Source organism: Pipra filicauda, unplaced genomic scaffold (assembly GCF_003945595.2).
Source record: "Pipra filicauda isolate LSUMZ 115617 unplaced genomic scaffold, ASM394559v2 scaffold318_size846807_pilon, whole genome shotgun sequence".
NCBI lineage: Eukaryota > Metazoa > Chordata > Aves > Passeriformes > Pipridae > Pipra > Pipra filicauda.
Genome location: NW_024104441.1, coordinates 77,981 through 95,097, shown reverse-complemented (window position 1 = coordinate 95,097; position 17,117 = coordinate 77,981). Strand labels below are relative to the sequence as shown.

General features: G+C 42.2%; 1 protein-coding gene across 1 annotated transcript in view; it reads right to left on the bottom strand.

The window, feature by feature from the left end:
• Positions 1 to 17,117, bottom strand: part of SETD5 (SET domain containing 5) — a 65,188-nt gene that overhangs the window by 16,036 nt on the left and 32,035 nt on the right. The window contains exons 7-17 of the mRNA XM_027713872.2: positions 16,258 to 16,296; positions 14,507 to 14,749; positions 9,975 to 10,123; positions 9,539 to 9,656; positions 9,011 to 9,120; positions 8,479 to 8,725; positions 8,197 to 8,277; positions 5,612 to 5,875; positions 4,471 to 4,791; positions 3,726 to 3,968; positions 80 to 209 (exon numbers count right to left, since the gene is read on the bottom strand). Of these exons, the coding sequence (XP_027569673.1) occupies positions 80 to 209; positions 3,726 to 3,968; positions 4,471 to 4,791; positions 5,612 to 5,875; positions 8,197 to 8,277; positions 8,479 to 8,725; positions 9,011 to 9,120; positions 9,539 to 9,656; positions 9,975 to 10,123; positions 14,507 to 14,749; positions 16,258 to 16,296 (1,945 nt within the window). The remainder of the gene's footprint in view (positions 1 to 79; positions 210 to 3,725; positions 3,969 to 4,470; positions 4,792 to 5,611; positions 5,876 to 8,196; positions 8,278 to 8,478; positions 8,726 to 9,010; positions 9,121 to 9,538; positions 9,657 to 9,974; positions 10,124 to 14,506; positions 14,750 to 16,257; positions 16,297 to 17,117) is intronic.

The window sequence follows — 17,117 nt, the reverse complement described above, 5'->3', positions numbered from 1 at the left end:
TACAGCTGCCTTTGCTACTCGGCAACTCCCCCAGTTTGACTCCAGAGCCAGCGCTGCCCTGATGGTGCTGAGCACTTACCTGTGTCATCTTTGCAGATGCTGGAGGAGCTGCTGTTCTCGTTACTTTGGTATAGACACTGGGCTCTGTTCTCTTGAGGAGCTGGTGAGGTCTGAGTCATCCCCTCTTCCAGGGCTTGTTTGATCCAGCGCTGAAACAGAACGAGACTACATAAACGTGAAACTCCTCGGGTACTTTCTATGTCATCTTGCAGGATGCACTCAGACTCCTACGCTCTTGTGGAGCAGGGCAGGCTGCTCAGAACACCGGGATTACCTCCCTCGCGTGCGCTCAGGCAGGAGCTGTTAGAACACAGCTGTCAGCACCGAGCCCACCACCTACTGTGATGGGGCTGACTGTGCTCTTGATGGGATGTGTTCTGGGAGCAGCAATCCTCAGCAGTAACACAAAGATAAGTAAAGGGCAAATTATAAACATAAAAATGCAAACCACTGGCACCTAAAAATTAATAAAAACAATCGTAATTTAAAAGAAAAGGGACACGAATGTGATGGACTATCTACATCCCCTGGTTTTTGCAAAAAAAGCTGTTTCCTGCCCAGGAAAACAAACACAGGAGACCTCTGCTCCACTAAGGCATATTAGAGCTTAACATAGATTCTGCTTTAACAATTCCAGCAAAGAAATGGCTGAGTTTAATCACATTACAATTCTTTCAGGACTGTGCTTGCTGCCAGAGACACAGAGCAAAAAAATCTGATAAAAATATAGGAAGCAGTTTTCAAGGAGGGCAAACCAAGAAAAAAACCCCTTTTCTTCAGCTACTATTAAAAAAGATAAAAGTCACAGTGGTCTTCTGAACATGGACAATAAAGAATGTATCAGACCTCATACAAGGGAACATGAATTGAAGCCTCAGCAAATCAGCTGCTGCAGCAGGTGCTACCTCTGTATCTTGATACAAACTGACTCTTTATGGCAGGCAGGAACTATCTTTACTATAAAAATAACTGCCGCAATATAAGGGAAAACACTCAGGTGATTCAGTAAAATGAGAGCAAACTGCTGAAAAAAAGCAAAGAGCAATTTTCATTTGTGCAGTTTACCCAGGGGACTCACTTTACCAGACTTTTCTTCTCCCAGAGAGGTTTAAAATTGTAATTTTACCTTTCAGCAATCCACAGTTCATCTGCATGCCAGCAATGTGTATCCCATTAGAGATACACGTGTATGTCTTATGATTCCTCAAAGCTATCGTGAAAGTGCATCAGAAACTCAGAGGCCACAATCCTCAAAGTGAAAACTTCAATACGAGGATGAAGAGCAGGTGACAGGATCTACTTTGATGGCCTTCACTACTGTACAGCAGACGCTTCTTCTCTGTTCAAATGTAACTCAATGGATTCCACTGCGGCCACCAGGAAAAGTGAGAAGTGCCAGCCAGTCTGGAGCACCACTACCTCAAACGTGGCATCTGATCTGACAGCCAAGTCACTGTACAGTGTGTGATTAACGTGAGAGCAGGTTACAGTTCAGTTTCCTTGCGAGGTTCAGACACTGCCATGCTTTGGATGCAAACTGAGATCATCAGCTGAATTTTTGGCACAGTTCTCAGTAGTTTAAGGATGAGGCCTGCTGACAATCCAAGAAAATATGTGATCTATTTCAACAGCCTTTATAAATCAACCTCCCTGGCTGAGTAGTCAAAAGTAGACAAGACAAAGATCAGGTCTTGAGAGACCAATGTCATCAAGTTCTGGACCATTTCTAGACCTCAGCTCGCTGAAAAGGAGGTGTTCTCTGTGAGTTTTCTAAACATTCCCAAACATGAGAAGCAGATTTCTACATCTCCAGACTGTTAAGTCATAAAACCACCAAATGCTAACAAGCATCTTCCAAGAAAAAGCTATGGATCTCCTAACAAAGTGGACAAAACCCCTCACTAGAACAGTTAAACATTTACATTCAAAAAGCAGAAATCTAACAAATTATTTCTGCAACATCTGTTCTGGAAAAAGCAGCTTTCAGTATTTTATTAATTATTTAGATAATGGAATAGACATTGTATTTAAGTTTTCAGATTAAGAAACAGGAACATGCTGGATGACAGCATTCACAATTTTCCTACTATATTGGGAAATGGACAAGCAAAAACAGTGCACACCTTAGCACAGGCTAGAACAAAGTACCATATAAAGTCAAAACCAACCACTTCTAAAATTACAAGCTAGAAAACTAATGGGTTGTTCTAACACGCTAAATCATGAACTGAACATGAGTTTAAATCAACCTGTCAAAGAAAACTCCATCATACTGGTATGCACAAAATGTACTAACAGGCTAAAAGAAACCTGCTTTGAAAATGTCCCAGCTGTAACACAAGGTTTGGACATTCAGCTTTGAGGAAGGTGTGGACTAAATGAAAGTCATCCGTAGTGAAATTAGTCCATTCCCCCTCCAGCACTGAAAATTATCATTTGACTAGAAAATAGTCAAATGTAGCAAAAGATCAGAAGACTTGTTCCATCACAACAGTTTTCACTCAATTGTGAACTTGCTGGTAGTTGCACAGCAACTACACTGAGCAGAGAACTCCAAATAACTGTGCCAGCTTTGCTCTGGATGCTTCTCTCTTCCCTGAGGCTCAAAGACACTGTTCAAGTTCAAAAAGCAGCTCAAACCTTGCAGTTCTCAACTTAAAGATGCTTGAGGAGGTTGCCCAGGCACACAGAAACAGACAAGGTTTTGTTCATACATCTATATATGAACCATGAAGAGCTTTACCTAAAAAAGTAAATACCAAAGAGACACCTCAGCTTCTTTTTGTAGGTGCCTGTTAGGGCATGACAACAAATTGGCTGAAGGTGGAAACAGTAAAGTCCAAAGATTTTCTCTGGAAAAACACCTTCAAACAAAGGAAGACAAAGAAACCAGGACATGGTACCTGACTCTGAAAGCTACCAAGACAGTTTGATCAGAAAGGATTTCCACATAATTGTTCTCAGGGTCCCACGAACTGGAAAAGTCTCTGAGCAAAGCCAACAGCAAGATGGATTCTGATACAAATCTGATAAAGCAAACTAACCTGGCTACTGTTTCCCTGTGGATGGGTAAATACTGGCATTTACTGGCCATCTCTGGAGGAATCCACAGCTGTGCTCAGTTCAAGCTTCCTGCATGGCCTCAAGAACCTATTGCAGATAGGCTGTCTAGGATCCAAATCAAAGAGCTGTGGACTTGCTCTTGCAAATAGGCAAACTCAAAGCTTTTAAACCACACAGGCTCTTCCAAAGACAATGGGTCTTGACTGGGGCACTGTTTTCTTGAGGTCCTCTGCAACACTGTCCTATCCCCACAATGCCAACCATCTGTTGATGGAGTAACTGTGAAAGTAGTAACATAAAATTTTCTAAGGGCAACAATTGAACAAAACACCCTTTGAATCGCATATGTTGGATAATAAACAGCCACTGCGTATCTGAAAGTACATGTTTCTAAACGTACATGTATCCGAAAGTACATGTTCACTGTAACAGAACAGTGACTAGGAGGAAGTCAGCAGTCATAGTCTGGACACTGCATCAACACACCAGCTCAGCAGGAATACATGGAAATAAACTCCAAGAGGACACAACTGTTTTACAAGGGGGCCAGTAAGAGCTGGATGAGTATACAGCCCATGAAGGTAAGACATGAGCAAACATACCTTTTTACAGGAGCTGTAAATTCCATCCAACAGAAAGGGCCTTCGACGTCTCTCTGGGTTGAAAGGTGAACCAAAGCGAATGTAGTGTTTAGGTGTGGTACAAATCAGCGGGGAGTGGATGAGACCTGGCAACATATTTAGGGTAGTTGCCAAAACTGTTGGGTCTGTAGTAATGCGCAGAGGACACTCAATAGGACACTCCTGCTTTTCTGCCTTGTCGTTCAGCCATTCGGTAACAAGATACTGAAGGAGAAAACACACACGTCAATGCAACCAGCACAGGTGAAGAAGAAGGGCAATGTGCCACAATGGTGTATGGGGAAGCAATGCTCAGGTAGAACATCTTTCCTCCTCCACAGGAAGAACACAGGCAGGACTTCCTGTGTCAAACCCAATTTTCACTTGTGGCAGGCACAACAAGTAATCCAGTGTTACAAAAGTAGCTTGATTTTATGCTCCATTCGTCTTATTAAAAGGTTCTCGGAGAACTTGATCACCTTGTTCAAAACTAGTTTCTAACACAAACCTGTAACACCTAATTTATGCCCAGTATGTGGCAGCTGCCTGCTATCTTCTCCAATTTTTCCTCCTTGCCCTTACAAGTTTATCCTAGCTTGTACACTACAGTTGCAGCCACACTCCCTCTTGGTCTTCAATTCTAGGTTGAAAGCCAACCTCTTTGCTCTGTCCTAAATGGATACCCCCCAGCCTGCCATCCCACCTTTGAGCACTTGATCATATTTACCTTTTTAGTTTTGGGGTACTTTACTGCAGCTCGATTAGACTGAGATCCCGCAGCCAGGACAGCAGCTGGGTCAGATCCCGTCAACTGTCTGCCTTCTCCTGGCCCTTCCACATTGCTGACATCTGTTGTGGTTACCAAGCTGGCAGTGCTTCCTTCCTCTGGGACAGCCTGCACGAGTTCAGCTTGCTGGGAACTGGCTTGTTTCTGCCTTCTCAGTCTTTGTGCTGAACTGGTCCGGTATCGAGAGAAACGACTTTTTGGTCGGGGCCTGGAGGGTTTTGCTGGAGCTGGCTTAGTCACTGGTTTCTCAGGGACAGCTTCCTACAATATAAACTGTCATTAGTCCAAGCACCTCTAAGGGTATTCCTTTTCTCTGCATACAGGATCAAGAATTGAGATTGACACTACCTGACTCTCAAAATCTTGTTGGACTCTGTGTTGGTTCATAAGATGGCCTTGGGGACCCTTCAACACTGGCAAATTATCGTTTTGTCTTCTGCGTTCTTAAAAGGATCAACCAGAACACGGGTCTTTAGGAAGAAAGCAGCAATATGAAACTTGCCGCTTGTCTCAAGGTAACTGCTCTTACTCCTGACCTGAGCTGACATGGAGCATTCCAGGCAAGTGTCTGGGCCCTGCCATAAAATGGGAACACATGCATCCAAAGTAGATTGGGTAAAGAACTCCATCACTGCAGTTATGCATCCAACTTAAGCTCACGCCAGCACAGAAGGGGCCCACCCAGTGAAGGAGCTGGGCTTGTTCAGCCCAGAGAGGACAGAAGGGGATGTAACAGCAGTCTTTCTACAACCAAAGCCTGAAGTCACCAAGAAGATGCAGTGGTGCATCAATGTACATACACTGAAATGAGAGGCTCAGACTGGATACATGGCAAAATTTTTTCACTATAAGAACAGTTACGAATTTGAAGAAGTTTTCCAGAGGGCCTGTGAATCTCCATCCCTGGAGGTTTTCGAGACTGGGTAAAACCTTGGCCAGCCAGGTTTGATCTCAGAGCTGACCCTACCTGACTCAGAATAGACTAGAGAGCCCACAAAGCTCCTCCCAACCTGAACCATCTTATGACCAGATATGCTCTGAGCTTGGTAGAAGGTATCAAACAGTCCTATCTTCATCTTACCGCTACTTGTGAAGACCGTCGTGTGTTAACTCCAGTACTGCTGTTACTGTTAGGAACGTTTGTGGGAGGAGCACTTGGTGCTGAACTTCCATCTTCAGTTTCAGGAGTCTCTGTTTTTATTTCCTCTGGCTCAGGAACTTCAGAATTGACGCTGATTTCAGCGTCAGTGCTGTTACGGTCTGAAGGTTGCTCTCGTCTCCTCTTTCTCTTTTCCAAGTTCTCAAACATGTGCATGATGGCTTCTACCTTCCTGTCTTCCCGTGACTAGAACACAAGAGTAAATTGAAGTCAGCATGGTGAATTATGCACAAAAGGAAGAGAAGGCACAAACAGATATGGGAAGCAGCAGAGGATGGAGAACAACTGCCAAACAGCAATGACAAAAGCCAGACAGGGGACAGAGAGAAGCAGTTCTTTTCAGTTATTTGCATTTTTCACCATGGCAAATTTCCCAGAATAACAACAACATAATCATGTGTTCATAGAGTAACTAGAAGAACTCGACTTTGTTCTTAAATAGGACCACTTAGATACTACTGAGTTATATTTATAAAACAGCCACGAGGAAACGCGTAATTTTGAAGAATTAAAAACCGCAACTTGGAAACAAACAGAGATACTTGCTAATGACCAAACGTTAGAAGCAAAGAGAAGCCAGAGGCAACAGAAGTGATTCAGTAATTTGCAGCAAGTATAATACACCACACAAACTGACTAAAGTGATCCAGATTCATTCCTTTCCTGATGTCAGGAGATGACCTAGCTCAAAAATAAAAGCTTTGGTCTAAGCAGCTTACATAGTGGATAAGAAAAACAGAACATGAGAGAATAGAGAGGCAAACCAGACACATTTGTTAGGAAAACAGAAAGGACAGGAAATCTTATCATCTAGCTGTGTCAGAAATAATTGGTAATTATGCATGTAAAAAGCCCACTACAATAATGTTGCAGTGACTGGCAAGAAACAGGATGAATCAAGTGGATTTTAAGAAGTGGGGTCAAGTGTCTCCTGAGATTTTTCATGAAGGAGAAAGTATCTTCAAGCACACAGCAGTACTCAGTCACAGCAGCCTGGCCTTTTACAGCTTTCTGTTCGAGAATATTCAATAAACACACACACAAAGAGAGACAGGGGAAACTATAGATATGGGTATTTACCTGGTGCCAAGTATAGAAAACTGAATCGCATTAAAGCAGATTAACTGGTGCAACCTACAGGAACAGGGCTTACAGGCTCATGGGAAACTAACACTTCACTTAGACTTATTGAACTATTCTGTCCCAGAAAGAGATCAGCTTCCCTGCATTAAAATGAGATCTTTCCTCCAAGCTAAAGGCCAGTCTGATGGATGACTGCTCTCATTCAAATTTCAATGGAAATTGACTGCTTTATCTCATCTGTTCTAAAAAAATCCATGAGATAATCCAAGGATCTCTGGATGGCCCTAGGCTCTGCAAGTTGCTGCACTATTTTAACATTTAAAGCAATCTCAGGAAAATTATACTTAGAAGACCCATATCTCTGATTAGATGAAGACAGGTGGTGGCATTGGTGAGCAAAGAAACACAGGGAACTGCTAGTTCCAATATATTTGTTGGCTGGTAAAAGGATGGGAGTAATTTTTCAGTTTTTCTTCCTTGGGTTTTTGGGTTGGTTGGTTGGTTTATTTGTGTGTTTGGATTTTTTGCTTATTTATTTAAATTAATGGATTAAGTAGTACCAGAACGGCTCCATTCACAAGCATAAAACATTCTAATCCAGGCGGCAATCCCTGGAGCCATAAGAAGCACAAGGAAAAAACCCACCACTCTACTCAGTACAGATGAAAGCTGAAAAAGGACTGTGTTATCAAAGATCCCAGAGCACCAAGAAATATTTTGATCAAGATGACTGTTTAAGACAACAACACCTTGGGAGCACAAAGATATTTCCTAGTAAGTGTCAATAGCCCTGTTGGTGGTCTACCCCTCTAATAACATTTGTCACTTGTTCCCACCTTTTTGCCACATGGCAATGTGTTTATAAACCCATACAGGGAACAGATACATGTTAACAAATCTAACTGAGCAAAACGGGTTAAGTTTTAACAAAAATCAGGTTCTGGTTCATGATATGACCTAGTTGAAAATGTCCCTGCCCATTGCTGAGGGATAGGACTAGATGACCTTTGAAAGTCCTAACTCAAATTACGCTATGATTCTATATCATGCCATAAATTCTTGTATTGGCAATAAGGAAGGGCAGAAGGTACAATTACCTTTTTTAAATCTGGTGCTGATAGTGTTGCTAATGGTATGTCTTAGACTACAGAACAGCCCTGAAAGTAGCAGTTAAACCTTTCAATCAGGAAACAAATCTGCTCTATATCTCCTAATCTGCAGCACCCTAAAAGAAATGCTATGATGTAGAGTCAACCTGGGTGGTTTCTTACCACTTTTTTTTTCGCTGTTGTTAATTGACTTACTGAAGACCACTAATAGTTAGGATTCATGCTGAAACAAGTGAAATAATGAACTGGATCTGTTGGTCACTGCATGAAGCAAGTCCTAAGGGGGATGATACCCAGACAGAGAGAAGTACTTGCCCGTCGGCCATGGACCAAGGCTCCCTGTTCATCTGCAGGCTCCTCTTTCTCCCCTTCTTGTTTCTCCTCCTTCTCTGGCACCTGAAAGAGAAGCCCAGTCTTAGTATATCAACAACATCCAGTACCATTTTAAAGTCATGAACTTTCTGCGCAATTTAAGGTGCTAATGACTTAAAAAAAGGCTTCCTGCAGTTTCTGTTCTTCAGATTCCAGCGCTATGGGATCAGATTCCACAGCACTGAATGGTAACAATATACATAACAAGGGGGCCAAAGGTTTTACCTCATTGTCACTGACTGCTGCAGGTCCCTCAGGAACTTCCTCCGTTTGCTGACTGCTGTTCTCATCCGATGCAATGCTCTGCTGTTCCATCTCTAGCTCCTTTCGACGGGCTTTTCGCCGGCGTGTTTCTGCCCCAATTAGTGTGCCTAAAACAGGTGGAGGTAGGTGTTCTGCAGCATTTGGGCTACGTTTCTGCACAGGGCAATTCCGGTTCCCCTTGTGACACGCACAGTCCACTTTATAATTGCTGCTCCAAAACACAAACATAATTCGTGTCACTCTTCATTTCTCAACCCTTGTACAGAGACATTCAATGCATCTCCTACTAAACATCTCACCACGTGCCAAAGCAAGGACAGCAGGCTACCTTATGGCCTCTATTGTAGAATATGCCAGCAGAACTGGACAGAATAGCCGGGAAATGCAATTCAGTAGAAAACGGAGCAAAATGTAGAATGCGAGGAAAGGGCTGGAGGAAGATGTCCAGTCCAGGAGGGCAGTGGAGAGCTCCCGGGCGAGGTGAAGGACTCACCAGATGTTGTACTCATAGTCAAAGGCGATGGTAACCTCTGTGTCCTTGGCAATGGTGGCAACAGCATAGATACATAGGTGGATCATCCCATCGGCAATCACATGTCGAACCTTGTTAAACAAAGTAAAGAGAAACTAACATCTCCACACCTTGCATTTCCTACTTCCAAGAGGAAAGCCTCCTCCTGCAAAGCAGCTCTTATCTGCTCCATGAACAACTATTCCAAATTCTCTGTTGGGAAAAGCCTGCTTCACTGCTTGTCTCATCCTGTGCTTTTCCACTTACACCTACTCCCACCTGCTTACCCTAAGTATCATTCTGAAGCCAAAGCAAAGACATAAAAGAAACATTTCTCTTCCAAAACCCCCTCTCATGTTCCCAAACTTTCTCATATTCCAAGTATAAACCATCAAACGAGCAAGAGACACAGAGAATTTACCCCATATACTGCATTTTAAGTTAGAGAAAGCACTAAGCTTATGTAAAACATGTATTTGCAGTTACAGTGACGGTGAAGACAGAATTTACCTCTGCATTCGGGGTGCAGGAACGCCTGATGAACCTGGCATCATTGCCAAAGGTGCGGGCATCAACACACATTTCAACGCCATTGAACTTGGAGTAGAACAGCACGAAGGGATATGGCCTGGAGAAACAACAGAACACCTCAATCCCAAAATACCCAATTCCCATGGCACTTATAACAGGTATCCCCCACTTAACTGGAAGCAGCACTTGCATCAGCGCTATTGCTCTGGGTGCTTATGCACTTCCATCAATTTAAGAGATCTATTTCAGAGGGTTTGGTCCATAAGCTGAGCATCAAGCTGAGGTGGTATATTTGATTTCACATTTCTATGGATGGCACAGCTGACAAGGCCCTGCAAGTGAACATTATCCCATAGAGACACCAGTCTCTCTGTGCCACGATGCTCTCACATTAATCACTTCATAGTACTCTTACTTTTTGAAGAAATGCCCATTGACCTCGAATTGCTGTCGTAACATAACCTTCCCTCGATACTCAATTATAAGGGTATCTAGTGCCAAGTCTCTTGCTGCCCTCAGGATCTTCCGGTGCTTCTGAACTCGAGTCACCCTTCCCAGCTGCAGCTGTAACAAAAACCAGAGCAAAATATGAGAATTTAAACCAAATGTCTCTAACTCATGAATATTTTACCCACATGAAAAGAAAAATTACTCTGATAGCAACACAGAGAAACTTCGCCAGTGAATATATTGTTTATTCTATAACATTTTAGTAATGACCAATGACCTTGATAATATTTATCAAAAGCCAACAGTATTTATTCCTTTGCTTCAACACCAAGTCTGACAAATCTATCAGACCGAGTATTTCAGTCTTGCAGCAGGAGGCATAACCAGACCTGTCACTTGCTGCTAACAGGGAACTGCTCTGCAATTACGGCCACTCTCACAGCCAGAATAATTCAAATCTTCCCTAAATTGTGGGTTGTCACACATTTAGAAGAAAAGAATGCAAGCTTTTCCTTTTGCAGAGGATGTAAATTCTAGCTAACTGGTCAAAGAATTAAGATAGCAATTTCCATCTCCATCCAGAAACTTCTCTACATCTGTCTGCTCAACTAGTGCTGTTGATTTTAATTTTTTTTTTTTAACATGAAACAAATTTTTAACAAAGTAGTGACAGTTTGTTGAAACATCTTCATGTTAAACTCTACAGATCTATTACAATGGATTTTCGCAACAATGTATCTTGACAGTATAAACCCACAACATTCTTTAAGTACAGACATCCAAACATGACACATTTTATGGAATAATGGAAGGGATATTATAAGCACTAGGGCATAGGAAAGACTTCATAAAAACAAAGTACTTCTCTTACTTAACAGATCAAAGTTCTCAGCAAGTAAAAATTACATGAAGGTGATTGGCTGCTTTGCTACAAGTGCTGTGCCTGTTCCTTCCTAAGCATTCTATTCACTGCTCAGAACGACCCACTTTTGATACTTTTCCACAGTGAACTGAGGCATGAGTGTTCTTACTTCAGTAATAATGACAGTCATGCATCTAAATTAGAAGTAAAACACAAGATTTTATTACAGGCAAGTTCCCAACTTTTCCTGATAGAACTCTGGCTAGAAACAGCTACTGAGCAGTCTGCTCGAATGGGTAAAACATTAGGTACTTTTTGTACTATACAACTGTGGTAACAAAGAATAAATAAATGGGACTAGATTTCTTACTGCATGATAGAAGATAAGGAGTTAAGGAGATAAGAAGATCTGAAGTTATTAGATGAATTAGGGTTGAGACAAGTTTGTCTCCAGTTGAATAATTTTGTTTTTATATTACCACTCATTTGCTGTTACATTTTCTCATCTTGGCCCTACACAGGAGGGTTGGACCAGATGACCTTCAGTTGCTCCTTCCAACCTGAACTGTTTTACTACTCTATCAATACTGTGAGTACCAATAAGATCATATCTTTCAGAGATGCACCTTCATGTCCTCCACTCTCACCTCTGCCCCATGACTGCCTGCATTACTGTTCTCCTCATGCTGGAAAACAGCTTGAGGAACATGGGTGGGCTAAGGTGGGGTGGTGGGAGGAGGAGAAAGTCCATGAAGGAAAGAGAAGCTCTGCATCTGCAAAACTTATTTATCTGGGTTTGGCAAAACAGGAATGATCTCACAGCTTTTCTGATAAGACCCTAGCTCAGCTTGTTTTCATTCTCTGAATTTAGAAATATGAAGAGGATTAGCTGCCATGCTTTCATGTGTGAAAAGAACAAATGATTTTATTCATGTCATAGGCTAGGGATTGCTGACTGCTAATCAGCCAAAACCGTTCTGATATGTTTGCAGAGCAACATCTGCATAATACTCAGTGGCTTTATTTTATAAAGGCCCTTTCACTCTTCACTTCAGAATGTGAAATCAATCAGGGGTTTGAGCTCAAGTCAGCAATTATCAGAGGCAACAAAGGGCAAATACTAACCCTGGGTTTGGTTTGGCAACAACAGGCAGAAAAGTGATTCACAGCTTTCAGTCTGTCAAGCAACTGGCAGTAGCCAGGACTAAGATGATTTTATTCATGACGCTAAACAGCTTTATATTTTCAAAAGTCTCCCTTTGCATCATTAGGACAGTTGAGAATTGGCTTACCATATAATCACCAAATCATTTAGGTTAGAAAAGCCCTCTAAGATCACTGAGTACAACTGTTAACCCAGCACTGTCCAGTCCATCACCAACCTATATCCTTCAGTGCCACAACCACAAGTCTTTTAAATGCCTCCAGGGATGGTGACTCCACCACTTCCCTGGGCAGCCTGTGCCAGTGTTTGATAACCCTTCTAGTGAAAAGATTTTTCCTAATATCCAGTGTAAACCTCCCCTGGTGAAACTTGAGGCCATTTCCTCTTGTCTTATCCAAAACATTCCAATGACCAAAATCTCATATTCTGCATGTATAACTCTTAATCCATGCTTCCTTACTCCTCCTGGCTTTAGGAAGCTTTTAGGTCACACTTCTTCTCTTTGTCCAGATATTTTTTTTTTTTTAAAGTATACACTTGCATCACTGTTGACCCAAGCCAAACACCCCTCTCAACTGTCAGAGTATGCATGGTATATAAAACATTATTTTTATTCCTTTCTCCACAGTCTTCCTGGCCAAAGAGAGTAGTGATGATACCCATCTACACACAGCTGCCAACTGCATATTGACACAGCCTCCTGATTTTCTTCTAGTTAAAAGTACCTATTACCTGTTATCTCGCAGAAAAGCTATTTTTACATTCAATAGTAATATCTAGTTAAAAGACAACGGATGCAAACCAAAAAACCTCCTCACTTTGTCTAAAAAAAGGAAAAAATGAGCACACACTCCACACCTGTGCAGGCTGCCCCTTCCTCACAACACTCCACAGTCACCTGCTGAGCAGAGAAAACGGGACATAAGAGCTGAGAAGCAGCAGCCCAGGACAGCCACCAGGTCTCTCCTCAGTATCCAAGAAGAGCTACAAAGCCAGTAAGTTCCTTTACACCTTCTCTGCACACACAATTACAGGGACCTACCAACAGCTTGTTTAGGGTAACTCCAGATCACTATTAAGTTTTGTGACTTTCTACCCTTTTTTTTCTTTGGGATATATCACATTTGGAGTCTTCTCATTTGGAATGCTGGCCATTTTTCCCTATGGGAAAACCTAGGTCTGTACTGGGAAGGGAGAGGCCACAAGACCATGACAAGAACAAGCACATTTATGTATGATATCTTTTATAATCTTCTGTCCCGCTGTACTCTATGAAGGTGATAAGAAGAAACAGCGTGTTTTATTACTTATTTCGGGACTTTCCCTAAAACCCATGTGAGGGACGTAGAAGAGGATACATTTAGTCTCAAAAAATACTGAGATTTCTAGAGAAGCAGAACTTTTTCTTCTCTATATTTCCTGAACTGCTCCCTTTAGGAAGGCTACTCAAACAGCCAACAAGAAGTGTTTCTCCCCAACCCCCTTAGAAGTATTACTCATTGCAGAACTAGAGGTAAGAGTCGAAGAAAGTTGAGTCCAAAGTCCTCTTTCTGCACTCTCCCTTACTGGCAATATCTGTGCTCTGCCTGGAAGTGCTTCACCTGCCTGAAAGCAGAGGAAAAGGTGGGAGGGAGCACATGAACTTCACTGAGTGGTGAGTCACTTGATATAAACAATGAATGATTCAAGCACTAACATATACCTGATATTCAGGTTCCTGACTTTGCTCCCCTTCTACAGAAGAGGTGCCCCACTCGTGTTTTGGAGCCCATCCTTTCAGCTGCACCTATCTCCATTCTCCTGGAAGGAAGCCCCACAAAGCCTGAACTGGGTGGGAATGCTGTGCTCTGTTCAATAAAGCACAGACCAGACGAAACAACAGATAAGAGTAGTAGTGGGGAGGACATACACCACACAAACATATTACTTTCCTGTTTCTCCTTGTTTACATGAACTCCATAAAGATGGCAACATGGAAAAGCTAGGAAGAAACAGCTCACTAAAATCAGTTGTAGTTGTGCAGTATTTGACAGTTATCAAAATCCAAATAATAATCCAAAATACTGAAATAATGTTGAAAGGTTCTTTCAAATGGCCTTCCCCACAATATGAGCCAAAAAAAAAAATAAATAAAGGGGACTGGAAAACTCAGGTGGAAAGCAGGAAATTTTCTATCTCCAGTAAGTGATAGATCTGGTTCTGCCTCAAGTCATTCAGTGACCAAAAGTATTTACAGTAAAATAACTGTGAACCGTATCAGAAAACTGTACAAAATATCCCCAAGTTAGCAACATTGGTCAAATGCAAGTACTTCTGAATCTTAGCACTGGCATCTCTTCTGAATCACTGTGTATCAAACCTATGCCTACTGGTCTGAAATGACAGACCAGCTGGGACATTGCTCACCATGCCCATGCCTTACAAACCAGAGCACTGACCTACCCCACCCCTCTGTCACGCTGGTTCTTACCTGCATCTGGGACCCGATGACAGTGTTATTGCAGGCCAGCTCTGTTTTGTTGATTGTGTCCAGCATAGCAGTTTTGCCCACATATTCTTTATTAGAGTTGAGGTGACGCTCCAGCAAGTTCTGCACATCAGCACTGTACTGGTTCGTGAAGGCTTCCTCGTACTGGTCTGTCCAGAGGCGTATTCGATTCTCCCACCCTTCAGCTGTGTTTTCATCCAAGGCATGTGCTTCAGAAGGGGAATTCTGCACCAAACAGCAAAGAATGAATGGCTAGTACACAGCAGGAAAACCCATCCCCAGTGCTCCAAGCACATGAATATGCTACAAAAAAATGGCGAATCTGTTCCAAGCTATCTAAGTGCTGGCGATGAGGACACACTTTTCAGCACCTGCACCCTCCAGAACACTGTACAACAGTTCCACTTAGGAATTTGTGGAGAATTCTGTGCAGGACTAAGCCCTCTTGAGAGCTAGTACTCTGCACTGCTATATAAAATAAAATTAGGCTAGTACATGGCCAGGAAAAAAAAAATTAAGTCACTTTAGAAAAATAATTAAGTGGATTAAAAAAGCAAAGGAACAGAACACACAAAGGCAAATAAATCTCATGTAGGCTTGTCCTACAGTCGACCCACTCATGCCCAACATAATGCTAGATGATGCTGACTGCATCTCAATCTTCACAGTGACTGATCCAGAAATAGTTCCGAACCTTGGAGCTAAACGGTCAGTTTCAAGAAACTGAATGTAGAGCACAGGCTAATACCCAGAGGGTTAAAACTGCAAGTCCTAAGCAGAGTAAAGAAGAGAGGGCAAAATCAGGTAATCCGTTTACACTGTCTTGTAAGGGAGGGGAAAACAGAAGCTGATAAAAATAATATTTAAGCTTCATTCTTTACTCCACAATAGTTGAAGAAATTCAACAAATATTCCAGAGGTCAATAATTCAACTGGTTTCATAAGGGACTGAGGCAAGATCTTAGTGACAAGGACAACCGAAGAGCAATCATTATTTTCATCACATATATAAAAACATTAAGCGTTCTCATGCATTTTTACCCTCTCAAGGCACTTGCATACTATTGAGATGGTGCATACAGACACCACAGGACTGTACTCTTTCTTCTGAGCCACTGCTAGAAGCCACTACCAGCTACAGAACTGGGGTCAGGTGGAACTGAGCAAACTTCAAGGCACCACTTGTGTTTCTGGGAACACATTTAGCTCAAAGTGCAAGTAACTTTTTTTTGTCAAATAACCTTCCTATTCGATAGCCACACCTGCCACTACTGCAGGAAGTCAGAGATAAAGATATTGTCCCATCCACCCCTTGTAAGAGAATGTGGAGAGAAACAAGGTGAGGGACTCCCAACATTAAACTTGTGAACTCCTTTGATGTCCAAGCCTGAAATATCATTGATGCAATCAAACAATAACTGCCCTCACAGAAGAGCAGCCACAACCAGTTCTACATCCCTTACATCAAACATCTCACTCCCAATGCCATGAATCAACCATCTTTCAGAACTGGGTAACATTATCTTACTGAAAGCTATCAGAAGCAAAAGAAAGGTTCAAGGGGCAACTGCTGTGATACCCTTTTATAGACCTGGTTGTGGTGCATGGTAAAGCTTGAGTTTATTCCAAGGTTGGTCCCACAATCAGAAATTCCCCAAGCAAACCAAGAGAGGCACAATATATAGGGAAACCCTCCCCAACCACCATCACAGAGGGTTGTCAGTTTTACTCACCTTCATCCTCAGAGACTTCCGTGAGCCCTCTCGAAAGGCCTATCCCCCAAAACAAGGAGAGAAAGAGAAAAAACACAGTATTGTATATTTCCTCAGAATTAGCATCCCAGAACCACACTCAATCTTACTCCAACAGAGTAACACTAAATCTTACTCCAGCCCTTAATAAAAGACAGCAAGAACTGCAGGAAAACCTACACGAGAAGCAATAGACTTGAACGAAAAGACTCTGCAATGCAAATCCGGTGGAAACTGCTGAAAAGTTTCATGGCCAGGATTTCTGAAGTAAAAAAGCCTGCCTCACACTTAGTAAAATGTCAAGATCAAAAGCAAAACTGTCTGGACTAAACCCACTTGTTTTGATATGAGAAAGGTCCAGAAACAGAATCAAGCTGGTTTGCAACAAAAAAAAACCCTCAAAACCTCACATGGGCTCCTGCCCCCAGCCTTTTATTTAATCAGTGCCTACCAGAAGAACTTCAAGAGAAACCTAAACTGTAGAAAATTATGGTAAAGCTAGCAGATGACGGGAAAGAACCAGCTGCTCACACACTTGCATTCCAATATAAGCAATTCAAAATTATTTCAGTCTCCAAACACTCACAAACAAGACAGTAAAGTCATCCCTCAACAAATGTTCATCACTACCTACATAGTTTTCCACACAAGCACTATCTCTGTCCCCGAAAAACAGTGCCAAGAAGCTCTGCAGCCCAAATTCCTCAACAAAGCCTGCTAAGAAATACCATGCTCTCTTCATTTTTCATTCCATTCACAAACTGACCCTCTGCCATAAACAGACTCCAAAGGCTGTTTTCCCAAATCCTAATACAGAAGGGAAAATATGTAATTGAGTCCAA